General features: G+C 44.2%; 1 protein-coding gene across 1 annotated transcript in view; it reads right to left on the reverse strand.

The window, feature by feature from the left end:
* Positions 1-20,395, reverse strand: part of KCNH1 (potassium voltage-gated channel subfamily H member 1) — a 449,532-nt gene extending 429,137 nt beyond the window's left edge. The window contains exon 1 of the mRNA XM_040430377.1: positions 20,317-20,395. Coding sequence (XP_040286311.1) covers positions 20,317-20,395 — 79 coding nt within the window. The remainder of the gene's footprint in view (positions 1-20,316) is intronic.
* Positions 20,396-21,095: the final 700 nt, after the last annotated feature.

The following is a 21,095-nucleotide window of genomic DNA, read 5'->3' on the forward strand; positions in this document are numbered from 1 at the left end:
ACATACAGCAGAGGTGGCCAAAAGGGCACCCTTCTGCCCTTTATAAGGTAAATAGGGTTTTCCGAGTTTTTAATATTCACGCCCTATCCTGAACATAGGTCATCAATATCAGATTGGTGGAGGTCTGACTACTGGCATCCCCGACAATCATCTGTTTGAGGAGACTGCGACGCTCCAGCGAGCACCATGGCCTCTTCACAGCTTACCAAGCACAGTGCCATCCACTGGATGGTGGCTGTGTTTGGAATCGCAGCTCAGCCCCATTCACTTGAACAGGACTGAGTTGCACATAGACCTTCTGACCGATGAACATGACGTTACTGCCCTAGAAAGAGACTGCAGCGCTCACTGGAGAGCCGCGGCCTATTCAAACAGCTGATCGGCATTTAAAGGGATATCATGATCAGAACCTGCACCAACAGCCATGCTCGAGCCTCAACCTGTATAGTCATCATGTACAGTTAGATTAATATCATGTGTATATGGAGACATCTACTAATCCAGTCCTGACCCTGAGCTGGAGGGGCCCTTATAGAACCCAAAGGGGTGGAAAAAGAAATATGATGGAAGCAATTATTTTACTATTATGTGTCATAGGATTCAATTTTTGTTGCTTGGTTGTTTTAGTTGTGTGTGGAATTGTAGATCAGTCCTATTCATTTGAATGAGAATCATCTCCAATACCAGACACAACCCGTGGACGATAGCGGCGCTGTTTATTGGAAAAAATATGCCTTTTTTCTACTCTCATTTAATCCCGGTCATCAGTCACCGGTCATATCTAAGAAGTCCTAATAGAGAAGTTAAAAGTACCTAAGACTTTACATGGATTTAAAAAAAAGATATGCTGTCACTTTCTGGTTGGTAGTGGTCTGACTGTCAGGACAGACCGGTAGCGGAAAGGACAGACCGGTAGCGGAAAGAGTCGGACTGATGGATGACGCCGTACAGATATACAGTTGGGGACGCCAATAATATCATTTAGATAAAAGTGAGTAGTTCTAGAGGTAAGGATATTGAGGAGTGTTTACTCCTGGTTAGCGGGTCGACAACTGTGCCAAAAAAGGGAGTTGGCACCTGTCCAAAAATTACCAGTCTCGTGCCGTGCACTGCTGAGGCCAAAGCATTACATCACCACTGCAGACCAAAAGAGCAGACAGATTGACATGGCTGGATCGGAGGGCCTCTTGGGGATGAGGTTCTCTGGCCATTTAACTTAGTAGTCCCTAATAACCTGCAGAGGGAAGCTCTTTTACATAGTACCTCGCTACCCCAAAGCCACCATAATCTCTTCCGCCCAGGTCCCAACCAAGTCTAGCCGCTTCTCTTCCTGTTCAGCTCCATTGACTATAATATCCCGTCCGGTCGGGACCGCCATTGCAGTAGAGAGGGCAGCCCTTGGGAGCAAGAAAGGGTAAGTACTATGTAAAAGGGCTTCCCTCCACAGGTTAGTTACAACTACTAATTAAGTTGAATGGGTGAAGAATCCCCTTTACATTTTTTATTATTATTATTATTATTATTATTATTATTATTATTATTATAACTGCATCCCTGACCCTAAAAAATATTGCACATGACAGCTCTGACATCACAACAGGAAAAGCCCGCCCACTCATAAGTACGGAGTGAGAAGATGGACATTTGCAGAAATCAGCAGAAGAAAGGAAAAAAAGGCTAAAGATCTGCAGGTTGTACAGAACACATTACCACCTTTGTATGAATGAAGGCCTAGGTGACGTGAGGGAATTTTCGGATACAATATTACAATGATGACACGTGTATGGACATTTCTCAACATCTAGAGTGAAATGTTTATTTCTGACATTTGCACCAAATTTGGAAAACTAAATCCAAGAGACGGAACCTCACGGAAAGCAGCGGGCGCCCGTCACATCGGCTCTCGGTGACATTTCAATCATCGCAGTTAATCTTTTCTACTAATCAAATACAAAGTTCAGATTTGTCTTGAAAGGATCAGTGAACCCCTTCTTGACTTATTTTACAGGAGACGTAAATTTACAATAGAAAAGTCTAGAAACATTTTGTGAATACATTTCACGGCACCTTATGGGATGGGATATGGCTTTAAAGAGATTCTCTACCGAAATGTCATTTTTGGAAAAATCTGATTAATAATGCCGGCTGACGCGGGGAATGGCATGGTGTGTCTACCGTTAAAGGGGTTTTCTGACTGTTTTATACTCTTCCTCAGGGTAGGTCATCAGTATCTGATTAGTGGGGGGCCAACACCAGGGACTCCAGACGATCAGCTGTTTGAGGAGCGCCGAGACCTTCTCACAGCGTACCCTAGGCCAGTGACATTGCGTTCAACGGTCATGTGGTCTAGGCGTAGCTCAGTCTCATTCAAGTGAATGGGCCTGAGCTGCAGTACCACGTCCAGCCACTATACAATGTACGGCGCTGTGCTTGGTGAGCTGATAGAAGGCCACGGCGCTCACCGCTGAACCTCAATCAGCTGATCCCGGGTGTCGGACCAGCACCAATCAGATACTGATGACCTATCCAGCTGGAAAACCCCTGTAAATGATTCTTTTCTTAAAGTCCAGCTTTAAGTTGAGTCATTTGAGACAATTGGTTGCTATGGAAACACTGCCAAACACCTGCTTTTTTCTATTTAGTTATCAAGCTGCATGTCCCTAGAACCCAGTCTGTCATAGATAATGAAGATCCTTCACTCAAGGCCAAACTCGTCCCTGAATTGAGACTCGATAAAGAGCAAGGTGGCATAGCAGGCCACTTTAGATTTGGCCATCAGAGTACCAGAGTCCTCCAGTTGGGCCCAGTCTCTGACATAATAATGAGCTCTAAAGGTTCTGCAGAGGACATCCTTTTGAAGGAGGTTATGCCAGGAAGGATGTAAAAAATTAAAATCAGACATCATATAGTACATGGAAATACCTTTCTAACAAAGCTAGAACCAGCCCTGTACCTCACATGGATCCAGATATCTCCACATTCATTGCTCTACTAGATACTCGTAAGGCTGGCAGGTCAGGGGTTGTCCTTTCTCAAGGGACACGTCCTTTCTGCTGCAGCTCTCCCTATCACAGCTCAGGGGGTGCGTCCTTTCTCAGGGGGCATATCCTATCTGCAACAGCTCTCTCCCTATCATAGCTCAGAGGAAATGTCCTTTGCTGTTGCAGAAAGGATACCCCCCTGACAATGGACACCCCCCCTGAGCTGTGATAGGGAGAGCTGCAGCAGAAAGGACATGCCCCTTGAGAAAGGACACACCTCCTGAGAAAGGACAACCCCTGACCTGCCAGCCTTAAGAGTATCTAGCAGATCTCTGGATCCCTGTGAGGTACAGGGCTGGTTCTAGCTTTGGTAGAAAGAGATTGTCGTGTACTGTATGATGTCTCATCATTTTTTACATGAATTATGAGATAACATCTTTGATCATTAGGTAAAACTAATGGGCACCTAAAATAGTGAATTTTCAGGGTTTTCGCTCATCTCTGCTACTAATCACCTAGACATTATATGAACATCTCCATCCTAAAAATGTCTTCCTCTGCAGTGGGGAATAGTGCATCAGAGAGCGCTGAACAATGGCTCATTTCCCTGGATCTGTGTCACTCCTGGGGAATGAGGTCTCGTCCCTCTGCAGCACACTTCTCCGGAGAGGCAGGGACGCTGCGTCCACCACAGTCCTTCTTATCTAAATATATCATTAGGCAGCAGCTCCCGCCGGCCTCGGTCCTGCGTGGCTGCGCTGTACAGAGAAAAAAGATGGAACCCTCGAAAGCGTCCGTTTTCATCATTTATTTTATGCCTTGGTTTTCTTGGCCGGGGATTCTGAATTTAAGATAAAGGAATTGTAAGCAAAATGTTTGTCAAGTGGGGGATGGGATGTTACAGCTTAAGTACTCATTCACATGGCCGTATCTGTTCTGCATTTTTTGCAGATCGGATACAGCCCCATTCACTTCAATGGGGCAGCATAAGATGCGGACAGCACGCCGTGTCCACATTCGCAGTCTGCAGTCTGCAAAAAAAAGTCCTACTGTTGTCCTTTTTGCGTTCAAGAATAGACAGTTCTAACAGAGGGCAGGACGAACGGTTCTGAAGATGAGGCATGCAGCTGGTATCCCCCCATGACACCTGCCACGTGCTGCGCCATTTCTCTTACTGCTCCTGGAGGAGTTCAACACAATGGTGCCCACAATGTTTTTCGTCTGCTCTCCACTTCCCGTTAGATCCTCCTTTCCTCTGCATTCTGGTCCCCACCTAGAGCTCCACATAACTGGGAGTGTAACGGTCCCCCGCTATTACGTGCCGGCATGCCCGTGCTGTGGACCGTGCACTGACTGTGTGGCCGCAGTCTGCAGACACAGCTCCATTCACTTGAATGGGGTCCGTGATCTGCATCCGACGGTCTGCAGCGCAAAAAAAATAGTGCATGCAGAGGCACGGACAGAATCCTCCGCTCCGCACCGCATCTCCCGGATTGCGGACGCATTCCGTGATACAGCCGTCACACGGGGCATTATTCTTACTGGGGGGCATTATTTTTACTAGGGGGCACTAATGGGACTATTACTCTTACTGGGGGGGGCACTAATGGGGCTATTACTCTTACTGGGGGGCACTAATGAGGGGCATTAATTCTGGGGTGCACTAATGGGGGCACTAATGTGGACAGAATTCATTCTGGGTGGCACTAGTGGGGACATTAATATTATTGGGAGCCACAGTATGACAGCGAGTTAACACCCTTTGTTAAGCCATGCCCCACAGCCACACCCCCTTTGGGTGTGGCTTAACTTGGCCAGTATTTTCTGTTGGGAAAGGTGGCAACCCCAACCACACAGGTCATCAAGACTGTGTATATCAGAGACGTTTGGGGAGATTTATCAAGCCTGAACAGAAAAGTGGAGCAGTTGCCCATAGCAACCAAATAGCTTTTTCCAGTTTCCTAAGTGCTTCTGAGCAGTGGGAGCTGGAGTCGGACTGGTGGCTATGGGCGCCTGCTCCTCTTTTCCTTTGCATCGGTTTGATAAATTCCCCCCCCCCAGCTTTTTTCTCTGACCTCAATGCATAGAAGGTCCCGTGATTAAACATGGCGCTAATCCGATATTGATCTTGAACTGCAATTGAAGCATCTTGACTCTATCTTAGATGCCAGTGTCACCCTTCATTAGTCTTAAGCCTGGAGGGTAAGGGGCGCCCCGTACTTCAACAAGCATCAATGTCTGAGTGGTCAGCAAATACACAAAGGAAACTAACATTATTATACTGCGCTTCATCATAAAGGACCTAGGAGGAGAGACAGTAGAATACATTTATTACAGTAGGGCTACATGGCGTTTTGGGACATGCCAGGCGTCTTGCCCACGTGTCACGTCCAATTATCGCAGTGTAGCAGGGCAGCCAATGGAATGAATGGGGTGGCAGTGTGATTTGTGTGTTGTGTTCGCAGCAAACATGAGAATGACGCTGCAACCCCATTTATACCTATGGCTGAGCTGCGACACTGCGATATTTGGGCGTGACACATGCACAAGACACCTACCCTACCCTATGTAGCCCTAACTTTAGGTATGGGGTTTGTATGCATTAAGACAATGGGGGAGAGATAGCTGATAATAGACAGAAGAATTGGTAAATAACTGGACTGAGATAGATATTAGATAGATAGATAGATAGATAGATAGATATGAGATAGAAAGATACGAGATAGATAGATAGATAGATAGATAGATAGATAGATAGATAGATAGTTAGATAGATAGATATGGGATAGATAGATAGATAGATAGATAGATAGATACGAGAGATGATGAAAGATACATAGATAATAGACAGGTTGATTTAGAGAAAGATGGACAGATAGATAGATAGATAGATAGATAGATAGATAGATAGATAGATAGATACATCTTGCACAACGCACACAGCAATAAAACAACATGTATTATAGATGTTTCCAAAGTCAAAAGACTGAGCATGTGCACCAGTACAAAAAATATCCCCTTGTATAGAGATATTTCCAAAAAATGAGGCAGCACTCCAAATCAGCTTGATAAAGGCTTGATAAAGGCCTCATTGAGGGGGCTGAAACGTTGCCTGGGAATAAATTGGGTCATCACCTTTCACCCTGATGTCGGAGTGCTGCCTCATTTTTTGGAAATATTGCACAGTGGAATGTTTGCCTGCCTTCCCTGAGGATTTGCACCCGATTCACTTTTTTCTAACTGTGCTGCTGTTGTTTTTTAGTTTTTTAGTTTCTTGTATTGAGATAGATAGATAGATAGATAGATAGATAGATAGATGATAGATAGATAGATAGATAGATAGATAATAGATAGATGATAGATAGATAGATAGATAGATAGATAGATAGATAGATAGATAGATAGATAGATAGATAGATAGACGCACAATCCAGACTTTACCCAAAGACTAAAAAACATTGACATACAGATCCTCCTAGAAACATGGACTAAAACAGAGAATAAATCCTTAGTGCCCACCGGATACAGGGAGATCTCTGTCCCTGCTCTGAAAAACAAAAGCGTCAAGCTGGGCCGGAGCTCAGGAGGAATATTAGTCTGGTATAAAGAGGAGCTCCATGAGCAGATCAGACCAGTAAAGAGAGGAGACAGCCACATCTGGGTAAGGATAGCCCGTTCCATCCTCACCTCTCCGGCTGACGTCTACCTTTGTGCAGCATACATAGCTCCACCAGAGTCTACATACTTCAATCCCGACAGCTTTGAGATCCTACAGAGGGAAGCTGCCCATTTTCAGGCCCTGGGCAATGTTCTCATCTTTGGAGACCTCAATGCAAGAACAGGGAGGGAGAGAGACTACCTGACAACTGACGGAAATGTCTATATATTCGGAGCAGACACTGACTGTGACAGCTCAGTGCACACCAAGAGGAACATCTATGACAGCACAGTAAACAAAAGTGGCAGAACATTGCTGAACTTATGTCGAAGCCTCGGACTTCATATTCTCAATGGCCGCACCAAGGGAGACTCTCTTGGTAGATATATCCTAAACTCCCATGTAGGCGACAGTGTGCTAGACTATGCCATCACAGATATGGACCCCAAAAATGTTGTTGGTTTCATAGTCACCCCACAGACACACCTGTCAGACCACAACCAACTGCTCCTATACATAAAATCCACAAGTAAACTACCGGCACAAACATCTCAGCAGACCGGCCTCTTTAACCTACCTCCATCTTTTAAATGGTCCAAGATGTCAGCCTCAAAGTATATGGAGACCATAAACAGCGCAGAGATCCAGGAAATGCTCCATAACTTCCATAGGAAAGTGTATGAGCTGAATCCAGAAGGAGTAAATCTCGCAGTAAGGGACTTTAATAATATACTTTGCACCATGGCGGAAATGTCTGACCTCAAAAGATGCAACAAAAGGCCAAAAAAACAACAACCCAACAGTTGGTTCGACCGGGAGTTTAAAGATATAAGGAAGGCGCTAAGAATGGCCTCAAATAGGAAACACCAAGATCCGAACAACCCCAGTCTGAGGGAAGCCTACAACAACATACAAAGGCAATACAAAAATACCCTCAGAAAGAAAAAGCAAGGCAACATCTCAACCAAGCTCCTCCAACTCCAAGATGCTCTCCAGGACAACTGCTTCTGGGAACTATGGAAGCAGATGGACAAAACCAGCAAGAACACCAACCTCCACATCCAAAACGGCAACATCTGGCTCCAGTACTTCAAGGATCTTTGCAAAGCCATCTCGAGGGAGGACCAAAGCCCAGAACAAAAAGAAATCACGAAAAAGCTGAAGGATATGGAGAAAAAAATCAAAGATTTCCAAAACCCTCTAGACACACCGATCACACGGCATGAGATAACAGAGAGGATCTCAATGATAAAAAGTAAAAAAGCCAGCGGCCCAGATGGGATCCTTCCAGAAATGATCAAATACACCCCCCCAGGTATCCAGGCCGCATTAGTAAAACTCTACAATGTTGTGCTGAGTGCCGGCTACTTCCCCCAGAGCTGGAACCAAGGCATCATCACCCCCATACACAAGGGCGGAGACAGGTACGACCCAGCTAACTATAGAGGGATATGCGTCAGCAGCAACCTGGGAAAACTCCTCAGCAGTATCCTGAATAAGAGGATCCTCAGCTTCCTCACCCAGCACAACATCCTCAGCAGAAGCCAAGCAGGCTTCATACCAAACCACCGTACCACGGACCACATCTACACCCTGCAGAGCCTCATCAAGAGCCATGTCCACAATACAAAGCATGGAAAGATCTATGCCTGCTTTGTGGACTTTAAGAAGGCCTTTGACTCAGTGTGGCATCCGGGCCTATTCCTGAAACTTCTTGAAAGCGGAATAGGAGGAAAAACATATGATGTCATCAGAAGTTCCTACACTGAGAACAGATGCAGTGTGAAGGTAAATGGGAGGAGAACGGCTTATTTCCGGCAGAGCCGAGGAGTCAGACAGGGCTACAGCCTCAGTCCAACCCTGTTTAACATCTACATCAATAAGCTGGCGGCGACTCTGGAGTCCTCCACAGCACCTGGTCTCACCCTCCATGACACCGAGGTGAAATTTCTCCTTTATGCAGATTATCTTCTGCTACTATCGCCAACTGAGAAAGGTCTCCAAGATAACCTGAAAATCCTGGAGAAGTTCAGTAACACGTGGGCACTGCCCATCAACCCAAAGAAAACCAACATCATGGTATTCCAGAAAAGAAACCGAAAAGCAACCGGGCATTCTCCCTTCCTGCTAAACAACTGTCCAATTTCAGAAACCGACAGCTACACCTACCTGGGCCTAGAAATCAGCCAATCAGGGAGTTTTAAGAAAGCCATGGAAACACTGAAAGACAAGGCGAGCAAAACCTTCTATGCCATCAGAAGGCGTCTGTATCACCTTAAAACACCAGTGACCGTCTGGCTAAAAATCGTTGACACCATCATCGCCCCGATCCTCCTGTATGGCAGCGAAGTCTGGGGCCCAGACCCTGAGGTCTGGCAGCGAAGTCTGGGGCCCTATCCTGAGGATAGGTCACCAGTATCAAAATCTCTGAAAACTTCTTTAAATCCCCTGCAGCAGCACCACAGGGAAGACAAAGGGAGATAGTTACTATGTTCCTACACCTGGTGTTAAAAAGTTGCAAAAAGTTTCCATTCAAACCAATAGACAGTCTGTGTAATGTGCGCATTGGGTCCTCCAGAGTTGAGTCTCTTTTTAAAACAAGTGCATCCCCCTATTAACTCATTAATTTCCTAATTGGGTATATATGGCCTTCTTACTGCACAGTGGTGTGAACCGTATAGCATTAGCCTGCATTTATTAGATCCTGAAGTAACGCTCCTTATATTTATAAGGTGACAGGCGGATCACAACACCACAAGAGTTCCATTTAAAGGAACCCTACAGGAGAAAAAGAATCATTCTTGCTTTTAAAGGGTTTCTACCACCACATTTATACCTAATTAGCTGTCAGACACTATTGGTATGCAAATGAGCCTCTAGGTGCTATGGGGGCGTATTTTCAGCACCTAGAGGCTCCGTCCACTCACCATTTCTGCCGCCCAGCGCGCTCCAGCCCGCCCCTCTGCTCTAGATTGACAGCCCACTCGCGCCTGCGCCGTGTGCTTTTGTATTCGGCGCAGGCGCAGTGACTGTCTCCCTGCGCCGGCATCTTCACTGCGCCTATTACGGCGCAGGGAGCAGTCCAACAGTCACTGTGCCTGCGCCGAATACAGAAGCACACGGCGCAGGCGCGAGTAGGCTGTCAATCTAGAGGAGAGGGGCGGGCTGGAGCGCGCTGGGCGGCAGAAATGGTGAGTGGACGGAGCCTCTAGGTGCTAAAAAGACGCCCCCATAGCACCTAGAGGCTCATTTGCATACCAATAAAACTACGTTTTTTAGGGTAACCGCTGCAGAGAAAGGTATTACAATAGCATGGTTAGGTAGAGCAGACACTAGCAGATCGCTAGTGTCTGACAGCTAATTAGATCAAAATGTGGTGGTAGAAACCCTTTAAAGGACTTTTCCGGATACTCAGGATAGGTCATCAATATCTGATTGGTCGGGGTCCAGCTCCTAGCACCCCCAACGATCAGCTGTTTGAATTGGCCTCCTTGGGACTTACCAAGAACAGCGCCGTACAACCCCTTAACAGATAATGCCAGACATGTATGATATTGTGAGCAAGGGCTTGAATGGAGCAGCCTGCTGAGCCCGCTCCACACATAGTGGCTGCCGGTTGTATAATACAGATGGCACCCGGCCGCAATAACCATGATTGGAGATGATGCTGAAACCGGTCATTTAATCCCTCAGATGCCACAGTCAAGAGGGATCGCAGCATCTGTGAGGTTAGGCAGTAGGAGGAGGCTCTCTCTGCCTTCCAATCTGAGACCCCGCAGTGAAACCGCAGAGCTCCGAGCAGTTACCATGACAGCCTGGGGCCTGCTGAAAGTTCCCAGGCCTGCCATGGTAAACTGCCTGTGAAGCTGTGCACGAGGCACAGCTTCACAGGCAGGCAATGTAAATCCCATAGACCATAATAGTGTGCTATTATGCTTATGGGACAAGCAATCGAAAGATTGCAGGTTATAGTTCCCTAAGGGGGCTAAAAGTTATTGAGTAAAAAGTAACAAAAAAAGAAAAAAATATAAAATAATAAAAGCCGTAAGGAAAAAAAAATTAAAAACATGCGATTCGCCATTTTTTTGTCACCTTGTCCCCCCAAAAAAATTTAATAACAATGATCAAAAAGTCATACGTATCCCCGAAATTATGCCAATAAAAACGAAAGTTCACCCTGCAAAAAACAAGTTCTCTTACAGCTTTGTAGATGGAAATATAAAAAAAAGCTATGGCTGTTAGAAAATGGTGATGCAAAGAAAATTTAGATTTTTCAAAGATTTTTCTTTTAAGTAGTAAAACAAAACAAAAACTATACAAATCTAGTATCACCGTAATTGTACTGACACGCAGAATATGTCATTTTTTAGCGCACAGTGAATGTCGTAATATGAAAACCTTGTCTTAATTGTGTTTTTTCATTTTACCCCACAAAGAATTTTTTCCCGTTTACTAATACAAGACATGATAAATTAAATGGTGCCATTAAAAAATACAGCTTGTCCTGCAAAAAATAAGCCCTCCAATGGCTACGTGAACTGAAAATTAAAAAAGTTATGTCTCGTGGAATTTGGAGAGGAAAAGAGTAAATAACAAAAATGCAAAAACGAAAATGGACCCAGTCTTTAAGGGGATAAAAAAATACATAGGTGATACATTCCCTTTAAACTGATTGACAAAAAAACCTGAAAAACCCCTTTACTAACCAGGCCCATGCAGCTGGAGCCGTGCCAAGGCCACTCTGCTTAGTCTCATTAGTATGATACAGATTCCTCGGCACTCACATTTCAATCCCCAATGAAATAAAACACCTCTGTGGGAGAAAACCTCATCATCTCGGGGTATACGAGGCTTTATGCCGATGACCAGCCAACCCAGCTACATGAAAGATCCATTAGTAAAACCTATTAATAACCTACGGACGTGCCGTCATGCTTTACTTGCCTTAATAACACTTGTCTCCCTTCCTGGGTCACACGTTTATCTAGTAGAAGGTCAGTGCACGGGATGGGAACATCACAATAAACTTTCATGTACGCCGATGCTTGCACTTTTACATTATGGACCTCCGAACCTATCAGTACTATTTATTTTTAAGGAATTTAAGACAGAGGACCCTCATCTATTAGACCAAGCAGAGAGCAGCTATACACAGCATATCTCTGTTTCTGGAGGACCTAGCATGTCTGTGCATTACAGGAATAGTCTATTGATTTCAAATAGAACAATGCAATGCTTCATTTCCCCTGTGGGGGCACTGCAGGGGAATTGAGCACTTGTTGCTGGTTTCCAGACAAGAGGAAATGTAAAGGAAGGACACATCTGTATATATGTGTGTGTGTGTGTAATAGCCCAAGGGCCTTGGATAGAATTTTCTTTGGGGTCTACACAAGTACTTTTGCTGTGACACTAGTTGTACGGCTATAGCTTGTATTGCAGCTACGGAAAGTGAAACGGGGGTCGTGTTGCAACACCACAGTTGCAAGAAATCAACTGGAACTGTCATGTCACAGTCTTCAACTTCATAGTAAGGATGAGCGAACTGGTTCTACCAGTTCGTGATTCGAGCCGAATTTCTCAAAAAGTACCGATTCACATGAAACCAAATTTTTTGTGGTTTGTTTCAGGAGAGACAGAGAGAGAAAGAGAGCTACAAATATACAATTGTGTGTTTCTCAACAATATATATGCTTTGTATAATAGGTACTCTTTCTCATTATGGAGAGCCTCTGGTATGCGGAGTACATGTGCGCAATATTTTAGGCCAAGTGATGCCCCCTTGGGTTTCTGGGAAAGATATTCATATGGATGCTGTGTTCTCCTTACTGTTTACCTACTTTCTGTGCAGTAGCAAGTATATTTGCTTCTGCTGTCCCTATTCACCTCAATGGGATGGCTCCTTCCTATTAACCTGAGGATATATCATCAGTATAGCAAAAACAGACAACACCTTTAGCACTTCTATTTCACTATTTTGGATCAACTTCAGATGAACCAGAGAGACCTCCAAAGTAACATTCAACTGAAAGCTAACACCTCTCTCAATAGGGGACAAGGACAAGAGAACCAGAATATCTCAAGAGAAATGTGTCTGGGCTTGTGGGGTACTCTTTGGGGATGCTCTTTATCATTAGGGAGACCAAAAAATATGCATGAGTATTGTATGCCAGGTGACGCTACTGTCAGTTTCTAGGAAACTAATATGCAAATCGCACATTGCTTGATGCACAAACCGAATTAATATATATTTTTTACCAAACTTGAAACAAACCGAATCTTGCTAGGTTCGCTCATCTTTACTTCATAGTTACCAACATTGTAGGCCATGCTCACAGTAAGCCGCATTTCAAATGGTACATCCATTTATCGGCTGCCCTGCCCATTTTCCACCTAGGAAATCCCGATTTGCCAAGACTGTCTAAAAATTTGGGAATGTTGGCAACTGTGCAACTTGAAGGTCGCAACGCAACCATACTCATATTCCTTTGTTGAACGGCAGACACCAAATATATTTGACACTGTGTGTCTAAGCGGCTGATGATCCTGGTGGTACTTGAGTCCAAGGAGCACTTTCTATACACTATGAGAGACCAAGCTAGAAGACGAGCGGTAGGAGCCAGCGGGTCTTACTAGAGACAGGTGGAGAAAAATTTAGATTTTTGAAAAGAATTTCTAATCCCATTACTTCACCACAAAGGGGTAGATTTATTAAAACATTGAACTGCATTTCCCAACAGCGACCAGTAGGAGGAGCTTAAGGCAAAGACATTAATTTACAGTTATCACTGATATCAATGGTAACTGTATAAAATCTCTCTTATAGACAGTTTCATAAATCTGATCCATTTTCCAATATTTGGTGGTGGAGTGACAACAGTGTTGGGGTAGTGGGTTGGGTAAAACTTCCAAAACATCTCGAAAAACTCTTTAATATGTTGGGTTGTCTACGTGTCTTTTAGACAGTTTTCATAAATCTACCTGATTATCTTTTTATAAAAAATACTTACCAAAAATGAAATTTAGACATTTTTCTGTAGTATTCAAGAAACTTGGAAACTTCTCTTAATAGAAACCTGGGACAGCCCATGGATTACATCCAGCATGTGAGATAATGAGGCCAATCCCCAATTCATTGCCCAACCTGGCCCTATATGACCAGCATCAGTTTTAATAATGGATGAGGTGTATAACCATAGGGGGTACAGAGGTATCAGTTGTACCCAGGCTCTGTGGCCTGCACCCAAGGGTCCCTCTGCCACATCACATAATAGCAGTATGCTAAGTGGCACATGGTGGAGGGCATTACAGAGTTTGCATTGAGGTCCATGACCTTCCTGTTACGTCTCTGCTGCAAAATGGAGATCTGAGGTCGTCCTTTCTCTGTCACTAACTCAAAATGTCAGACGAGAAGCCATGCCGCCCAGGACGCACACTAAGAATTGCTCTCTAAGATCAATCAATGATTGTCAGGAGTAGGATGGGATCCTCTGTGATCAGTCAGACTGAAGCACTCCATACTGATCAGGGAGGTCACTGTCTCCTGAGTAGAGATGGCCTTGCGGTTCGTCCGGCGGTCGTTTCGCGGCGAACTTTGCGTGTTCGTGATTCGCCGAACATGCGAACATATGGAGATATTCGCGCCTGCCATATTCTTTAACATTGTGAAGAACTTTGACCCATGACACATCCATCAGGTGGTACAGGACAGCCAATTGAGACATTTCAGCACATGGACATACCCCCTACCTTATAAATAAACCTGATCTGGCCGCCATTTTACATTCAGTGTTTTGCCAGTGTAGGGAGAGGTTGCTGTGTGGAGCAGGGACAGGCTGTTAGGGACACCAAACGCTAGCTAATAGGGCCACAAAAGTCCTTTTAAGGACTGGTACAGGTGTGCTATGTATATGTGTGCTACACAGAGGGGTGCGATATACTTATAATATACTTTTATAATGAGTCAAAAACACATAGATCTATATAGTGATCACCTGGAAGTCAGGGGTCTAGGGACTAGGGGCTTACTAGGGCCATTTTTATATAGGGTAAGGTTCCGGACGGGGTCGCTCTTATCAGGGCGGGTGGTCTATGGTTAGGCTATCAGGGCCAGAATAGCACCCCCTGTAGGGCAATATCAGGGACAGTTCTTTGCCCACCCTGTCCTTCAATACCACATCATCATTTAGCCCAGGGATGGATGTTTTTTGCTTTCCCTCCGGGATTCATCGATGTGCACTGGAACCCCCCGGATTGTGGTAGGACATATGGTTTCTGATTTAGTGCCGCCGAGCACTTGTTATTGCCGACCACATCTATGCTTTTTGTTTAACTTTAATAATTTTATTTATTTTCATTTTGAGGGATATCTTTTCCATTCACATGTCCGCAAAATGGATCCACATTCGTTCCGCAATTTTGCGGAACCGGTGCAGACCCATTCATTTTCAATGGGGCCGGATTGTGCTGTCCGCATCCGCATTAGCACATCCACATCCGCATTTGCAGATCCGCACTTTTGCATCCATGCTTCCGTTTCCACCAAAAAAAAGAAAATGTCCTATTCTTGTCCGCAATTGCAGACAAGATTAGGCATTTTCTATTATAGTGCCGGCGATGTGCGGTCCACAAATTGCGGAATGCACATTGCCGATATACGTGTTTTGCGGATCCGCAAAACACTTACGGACGTGTGAATGGACCCTCATAGTAAAATTATTAAAGGTTACGTTTTATCTTTATGTATATTCTAATGGATTGCCTTCCTTGTACAATGTTATAATATACTTTCTATGTTAGAGTATATTATAGTGCATTTGTATTGTGCGGCAGTTGTGTGCGGTTCTGCTGCGATACTGCCGGTATATAGAGGGACAAGCGTTATTGGAACAAATAATTTCTACTGGTGGGATATACCAGTCGTCCCCCCCAAAAAACTGATTGAAGCGGGGTGCTATATACCAATATACTTTCTTTATAGTGCATTTGGGTACTGTATAGTGCATTTGCGCATGCGAAAATTATATTGCCGATATTTCGCATTGAAAAAAATAATGAATGGAGATCGCAAATTCGAGTAATACATCTGGTATGTCACTGTCCGTGTTGTGGGACTATTTGTGCACTTCTAGTAATTATTTCTTGGCTGCAAATATGAGCTGAAGGTTTTTCAGGTTCGCCTACCATTAAAATGAATGGGAACCGCCGCAAACTTGCTGCTCGCGTTCGCGAACCGTTCTGGCAGATGTTCGTCCATCACTACTCCTGAGCTTCCCCCCTCTGGCTGGATTTAAGACATGATTGGTAACTGTGTCCTGATTAAAGGTATTCTCTTTAAAGGATACCTACCACAATTATTATTTTTTTTATTAGTTTTAATACCTTACTTCTATGCTGATATATGATCATTTGAAATTACGGGCCCAAACCCTGAGGCTGCACTACTGATGAAATATACTGCATTGTTTCTTGTTTCATGGAATCCTATACAACACATGAGTCACTATTCGAGCCAGGTAGGGTGTAGTTATTGTAGTATAAGATGATTTCCATTCTTACAAGGTCTCCACCAGGGTTACCAACTGTCTAGAAATTTCTGGACAGTCCGTAAAAATAGGTAACTTTTTTCCTGTGTCCGTAAAAAAATAAATAAAAATAGACGTGTCCGTGATTTTTCTCATTCTCGTGGTACTTGACTAGATTATTTTGGTGGTAATTATCATTTTACAGCTATCAGTATATGTTGGTGATGAGGTCTTATCAGTATATTGAGCTTATAACCTTTATTATTCATTATGGTTTTCCAATTTGTCCGTAAAAAATGTTTGCTGTCTGTGATTTTGGGTTAAGTTGTCCAATAAAAAGAAAAATTCTGGTTGGCAACCCTGGTCTCCACGACCACATTATGCATTGAAATCTGAATAAGCCATTTTATAATCTGAATCAATTGGTAGTGCAGCCTCAGGCTTTGGGCCTGCACCTTCAAGCAATCATATTTCAGGACAACGCAGTTCTCACAATTTTACTGCACACAATAGAACCTTCTATAAGAGTCTTCTGGTAGGTGTCCCTTAAAGGGGTTGTCCAGGTATTCAATACTAATAAATAATAATAACTAATAATCGGTGTGGTCGCAGCAGCCGGACCCCCGCCAATCAGTTAGTTATCACTTTAGGGGATAACTTGAAAACTTGGCACAACCCCTTTAAGGACAGAAAGCGATTGAGACTCTACAGCTTGAGAATAGGAGTTACTCTTTATAATTGCTCTCTGCTCTGCCTAAAAGAGAGGTTCCCCCTTCCTTAATATCATCTATATGCTCTAATAGGGGGCATGGAAAGTGGTTGTCCAATTGGGGTAAGTCCTTTTGGAAATCCTACTGTATTATATGGTGGGCAATTCATTTGAATGGTCAGCATGTAATACTATATTTCACCTGCAGGGGGGATGAATGGAATACATCAATTTAGACGGAGGTTGTCTTCCTGTGGTCACCTTCTTAATGGAGGGGGTTTCAGCCCATTGACGGTAGACAAGCCTGTACTTACCACAGGCCCTACAAATGTAGATACAGCTCTAGCCTGCTCTTCTATACAACGGTACCTGGACTTCAGAGTCATTTCACTTTAAAGGGGTTCTCCTCCTTCTGCATAAATTTCAGAAAATCCATACTGTGACGTGCAATGACATAAACTACATGGTTTGAGGGCTTTTCTTAACCCACATGGAGAAGTCCCCCTACCCCAGGTGCATAGCTTTCCAAGATGGCGGCTGCATCCTCTACTGCGCAGGTGCAGAAACTGTGCAGTGCAGCTGCAGGTACAAGGCGTCTATAGCTGCTTTCCTGCATCTATGTCTGTGATGAATGCTTTCGCCGCCTGCGCAGTAGAGGACACAGCCACCATCTTGGGAAGCCATAGACACCACGGCGTGTTTATATGGATACTAGTGATGAGCAAAGCATCACAAAAAAATTTCCTTTGTGACGAATTGCGCCGCCCCCCGTCATTGTACCCCTCAGATCGCGGCATCTGATAGCAATATTATACTGTAAAACAGTCAAATTAATAAAATCATACTTACCCCATCCATTTAAGCGCGAAGAGCCGGGCATCTAGCGCAAAATCTAGCACGGGCCCATGATGACGTCATCACATCGGCAGGCGTAGTGACGTCATATGTCACCGTGCACGGGATTTCGTGCAAGATCTTCAATCGAGATGGCGGCGGCCGGCTCTTCGCGCTCGGACGGATGCGGTAAGTATTTTATTTTAATTTTTTTACCACCATTCAGGGAAAATTGATTCACTGTCACGAAGCTCAAGGAAATTTGGCTTTGCGCCAGAAATAATTTTCCCTGAAATTCGGATTGAATTCCACTTCGTGGAGTTCGATTCGCTCAACCCTAATGGATACCCAGGGGGGCTTCTACATGTGTGCCAGGGTAAGCACGAAAGCATTGGAGTCGTTTTTGTGCTATTACACTTCAGTGTGTGGCATCTCTGAAATTTCTGCAAAAAGTGGAGAATCCCTTTAAGGCTTGAAATAGTCTTGCTCTGGTTCTGCGCAGGAGAATATTAAGAAGAGATTGTGGGAATGAAATGAACCTTTCTCATTTATTGCCGCGCAGTAGAAGCACTGGCTCTCCTGGTTCAATCAATTAATGACCTAAAGGACAGAAACGGCCTCCACGTCATGTGTTTATAAATGGACTAAAACACTTTAACGCTATTTATTCTTCCCCCCGACTGGAAACGATTGCCAAGAAGAGCTCTTCTAGGAGATTACATAAAGGCATGGAACTAAGTCCGTGTCAAGGATCTGAAGGAGTATTCCACCTCTGCCTGCGCATTTATAGCAAAAAAATACTGTATATATATATATTGAGCAAAAATATTCTGCAAAATTCCAATAATCTGGCGCAAAAATTCCAAACTATTAGGCTGATATTTTGATGCAAAATTGCTCGACATTTTTTACACTATGTTAAAGGTCCCCAATCAGGTCCCAGTTTTTAACCATAATGCAGTTTTACAATGCAGCGTATTCAACCATTTCCAGCCTGTGTGGGTCTGAGAGTTTTTGCTTTTTCATTTAATTCCAGAAAACCAATTGATGACTCCATAAAAGCCATTTGGAACGCAAGTCCCTGGGATGTAGATCCAAAGGGGAAGGACAGAGATGGAGCTGAAGTCCCCAATCACTGTGAATATCACGGAGACTAAGAGTAATTCTAACACGTATTTGACCTTTACATCATTCTGGCTATGCAAAAAATTGGCAAGTTGGAATCATCCTGTGGTGCTTTACACCAAAACTCCTTTAGGATTAATATGAATTATAATCCATTTATGAACCTTTTATGATAGATAGATAGATAGATAGATAGATATGAGATAGATGTATACGGTGTCTCCTATGCCAGCATCCTCTCACTTACACATCTTGGTATTGCAGACAGATTAACCTAACAGTTTATTACCTCCTGACAAGCACAGGACTTCAGCAGGCATTCTCCTTCTACACTGTAGGATATTGAGCTTTATGCACAGTTCATGAATTATTGATGCATCCGTCCATTTACTGTAACGATCTCTAATATATGGGGTAAACAATGGCCAGCACCTACCAACTCTGCAGCATCTATAGAACTTGATAAGAGTCAGCAAGCCCAGCCAAAACCTTTGTGTACACTGGAGGAATTCACATACCAAGACCATTCACCATGAGACTAGAAGGTTAGATGTGAGGAGGACTGAACACTGCATCAATAGTAGTGAAAAAGAACAGGATAGACCTCCAGAAGATCATGGCCTCCAGGGGGGTGGCCTAATACTATAGCAATCCAGTATCACAGGGTTATCAGCCTATAGAATGCATTACTTCAGAGCTGAAGAGCAAGTAAAGATATCATTTAGAAGACTGTATATTTCTGATGGTCTCAGTAACTACTTAAGGGGGTATCTCATCATCTTAACATAGAAGAACCACACAGGGCAGGAGCCCCCTGGCAGAATAGTGCAGACTATAGCTACCCATGTGGGATATCTCTGGTGGTATGGTGAGCAGGACCAGTACTACAATTTACACTGATGCACTGGACTAGACAGATTGGTCAGTTAGTACCAGTCAGGTCACAGTCTTGATACAAATGCATGGACATTTGGTAATAAAGTCTTCTCCATCTGAAAGTATGCAGTTGCAGGCAGTGATTAAAATGATACATTTAGTTAACAAGACCCTTAAGCCAAGCACATGTCAAGTTAATGGAGAAAGCACAGGGCAGACTATGGTGGTCTTCTGTGATTGCAGGCCACATAGATGACACTAGTAGGGTTTTTATAGCCCAAAATATATCATTCACCCTCTTTTACCCATTCCTTCTCTTCATATCTTCCTTACTGCCCTGAGATACCTCCAGACCAACAGTACCATCATGTAGTATTAATTTTAGTGATTGAACAGATGTCAACCAGATCCTTGCACTAGGTTTAGGAAAAGATTGTCCTACCTGGCTGATGCTTAAAGGGTTAAATAGTGAAGTGATAAATCCCAAGCTAAGTGAAGTGAACCATTGTTTAGGAAGAAGGTTCTTGTCCACTTTAATCACCTCTAGGTGAGATTCCTCCTTTCATGCATAGGAACAATGAGAAGATATGGGGTGGCTTTGTAGGTCCTTACCATTAGATCTCCGGACAATATTCTCCAAAAAGGTATTTTGTGGTGCAACCAGTCCTCTCCGACCCCCTGCCATGGTCATAGCAGCTGTCGTCCAAAGCTGTAGGGGGCTTCAGGGTAGTGGAGGGATGGCAAGAGCCGGGGCTCCTGGTCTTTCATGGAGAGAGGTCCTCATGGTCCTGAGTGGGTTCCAGCTGCTATTGCATCAGAAGAAGCGATGGATGAAGGAGCAGTATTCCCAGCCATCCTTAGCAGGACTTCTCATCCACCTCATCACTCTCCCCCTGCCTCCCACTCATCCCCTTCAGGCCTCCCACCTAGTCTTCTGCTCCCCTGGTCCTCTGAGTATCCCAGGAGCTGGCCCCTTCTCTGCTCTCCAAGGTCCTGAAATGAACAGCCCTGCGCAGAGCTGCGGTACAGGAGTCCCCTCTGCTTGTGTCTAGCAACTGGATTATGTAACCTCTTCACTGCCTGCCCAAATCCACACGGCTCTGCCTCACACAAGGAAGACCTGATTAACCCATGCATGCATTCCTAAGTCTACAGCAGTCAAAGGTTAGTCAAGATGTCCTGCTAGTGGAGAAAAATGATGGGGGTTATAGTCTCTGCAGGTCACACTTTGCCTGTAATATGCAATATTACCAGTGACTAAGGTAGAATGATATATTAGTCTCAGCATGTTCTTTTTATTATAATAGGAAGGGGATGATGGGGCTAGTGGTTCTGCAGATTAAGAAATTGGTTATATCTTTGAGATGGAATTATGACTCTCAGCATGCTGT

Source organism: Bufo bufo, chromosome 4 (genome assembly GCF_905171765.1).
Source record: "Bufo bufo chromosome 4, aBufBuf1.1, whole genome shotgun sequence".
NCBI lineage: Eukaryota > Metazoa > Chordata > Amphibia > Anura > Bufonidae > Bufo > Bufo bufo.